The sequence below is a fragment of the Culex pipiens genome, chromosome 2 (genome assembly GCF_016801865.2).
Source record: "Culex pipiens pallens isolate TS chromosome 2, TS_CPP_V2, whole genome shotgun sequence".
NCBI lineage: Eukaryota > Metazoa > Arthropoda > Insecta > Diptera > Culicidae > Culex > Culex pipiens.
The window spans coordinates 129098071-129100804 of NC_068938.1; the positions used below are offsets into that span (position 1 = coordinate 129098071).

The 2734-nt window shown below is 44.1% G+C and overlaps 1 protein-coding gene across 1 annotated transcript; it reads left to right on the top strand.

Annotated features, from left to right (window-relative positions):
• Window positions 1–778: 778 nt before the first annotated feature.
• On the top strand, window positions 779–2259 carry LOC120420840 (uncharacterized). Its single transcript, XM_052708725.1, has 3 exons — window positions 779–910; window positions 1011–1697; window positions 1768–2259. Exons 2-3 carry the CDS (start codon window positions 1658–1660, stop codon window positions 2097–2099), a joined length of 372 nt encoding a protein of 123 aa, XP_052564685.1. The 5' UTR covers window positions 779–910; window positions 1011–1657; the 3' UTR covers window positions 2100–2259.
• Window positions 2260–2734: the final 475 nt, after the last annotated feature.

Below are 2734 nucleotides of genomic sequence, written 5' to 3' on the forward strand. Positions count from 1 at the left end.
AACGAGCCCAATTATTTTAAATGGGTGATTTCCGTGAAACATTGCTCAAAGGGGTAATGTTGGTCCCTGATCACACATCCATTTTTTGATATCTCTTGAAGGTGGGGCGGTACGACCCCTTTCATTTGGCTGGATTTTTACTAAGACTCGTTTTTCACTGATTTAGATAGAAATTTGGTGTCAAAGGGACTTTTGTGTAAAATTGATGGCGTACTCAAAATTCCCAAAAAACGTATTTTTCATAAAAAAAAAGTTTAAAATAGCTTTATAATCGCTGCCATTTCCGGTTTCACAACTGTAAAAAATCGCGAGTCACATATATATTAAATATTATGAAAAATTTAATGTACTTTTTGGATATGAAATAACTCAGAAGGGTCTTTTTTCATCAAGAATCAAATTTTTCATTTCAGAATTACGTGTTTTTTTAACTTTGCATGGTCATTTTTAAGAGTGTAACAATGTTCTACAATGTTGTAGAGCAGATAAAAACAAACAGTTTGATATATAACTTGTATGTACACAGCAAAAAAATGTGTAAAATGCCTGCGTGTAACGTGTCTGTGTGTAATCAATTTTCTGTAATATTACACAGTTTGCATACAGCTCCTTTTCGATTTTTGCCTAACACCATTTACTCTTAAATTGTGTAATATTAACCATATTTTTATTGAATATCGCATATGCGTGTTGTCTCATTTTGAGCTGTCAAATTTTCCTCCGTCCGCAGTCCGCAATCAAATCAAAACAAAGTGGAAAAGATTGTGTGAGGTTTAATCGACAGGCGCGCGAATTTGAAAAATTCGGGCCTATTTTCCGTGTTTCGTCGAAAATTGGGAGTCGAAAGTGGGAAACGCAGCGGATGTGGCCAAGTTCCTATTTGGTACCCAGGGTGCCCGTGACCACGAAGGTAATGCCGGAAAGAAGGAACATTTGGTGGCGGCTCAACGCTTCTGAGTCGTGGGCGATTTCACTTTTTTTTAAGTTTCTTTTTTTAATCTGCTAATTAGATGGATGATGGCGAGCTAGTTGAGCTTGCCGAGGGGTGCACATCACGGAGTACAATTTGCACGACGGCCGGAGTACCGTTTCCGGGGTTGACGCCGTCAATGATGCCGCAGGATATACTGGGGCAGCCAAATCCGAACGAGCCGACGAACCGTGAGGTGGACCATTGCAGAAGAAGCTGAAATCGGAGACTACATATCAGGATTGTCATCTCCGTCGATCAGGATTGAAAGCTCCGTCGAACTATGCACTCATGACGTCCAAGCAAATCGAAAAGGACCTGCTCCGTGGTCGGTTTTATCGCGTGCTTCAGCTGCCCAGCAGTATCGGAGTTCCGTAATTACTTCGGATCTTGTACTAACCTGGTTTCTGACCCTACTCTTCTAGGTCGTCCAGGTCGTCCTTTTCCAGCTGACGGATCAGATCAAGGTCAAGATCAAGGAACAGTCTGGAGAATGTGGAATGTTCCGCCAAGATGTTCAATCCGCATTGAGACATTTCGGCCGATTCGATGATGGTGATCGAAACGCACCGCCGACGTCATCTGGCCTATCGGATGCCTAACAGGGTGAACTGGTCGGCAATTCGGAAGCCGGATCGAACCTTTCCAACAACACTGGCCTGCCAACTGGTCAAAAAGTCCAAGTAGATGCTGCAGATAATTCTGATGATTCTTTCACGAAAGCTAGGTGAGTTTGTTTAGTAAGAAAAGCTAGAGAAGAGGGTTAAAATTGTTGAAATAATTTTTTTTCGCCGCAGATGCCATTCAAAAGCTGTCCTCGAACGCCGTGGTGTGCAACGCCTCGGCGACAGCTGCAGCCGCTGTCCAGAAGTGGCCCATCTTAGCTGATTATTATTGCTTATTTCTGGGGGAAGAGTGCTCGTCACAAGTCGGCCGACGGGTGTGGGAATCAATACTGGTATTTGAACCAACCGGCGTCGAGAATATTAGGACAATTCGCGGTTCTCAAGCTGTGCGATTTATTTATGAAACTTACAGCAGCTTTGACCCGCCCGTGTGGATCAATCGAACCGCGCACTGGACTCCAATCCAGAGGTCGCCGGTTCGAATCCCGCGGCGGGCGCTCTAAAATTCTTTGTGTAAATATGGGTATTCGGCGCCGTCGCTCCGTGCCATACTCTCGTACACTTAGGAGCCCAGGGCGGCGAAGTCCTTGTAGATAAAAAGGAAGACACTAGTGGTTGGTACTAGCAATGGTGGCCGACAGCTATAAAGTCAACTTCGTTTTTTTTTACAGCAGCTAGCGATAAGAATGTAGCTACCGCCCGAACCAGATTGTATCCCGGGCTGGACGGTCACGCAACCACTCTGCCTTGGTTAAATACCGATGAGCTCATCCAGGAACATGACGGAAATTGTTTAGTTAATTCAACATGTTTTGAGTAAGTGAAAAATTATACTTTTGGGTTTCCAAATCACATTTTAATATTACCATTTTCCCCCAAACTCAGTGCACGGAAAGCCGGAGAACAAGTCCGTGCTGATTGCGGTCGCCCGGACAAGGTTGTCGTAGAACAATTTCACGCGGATGCAACGGATGACCGAGCTCCAGGGAAGGACAACGCATCGTCCACACACGGACCTTCCTTTGAAAGCTTTTCAAACGATTCTAAACGACACTAAGTGCCCGAGCTGGTTGTGCGAAAGAAGATCGAAAATCGGGAAAGAACATCGATTATTTTAGAAGTTGCATATTCTTTAAAA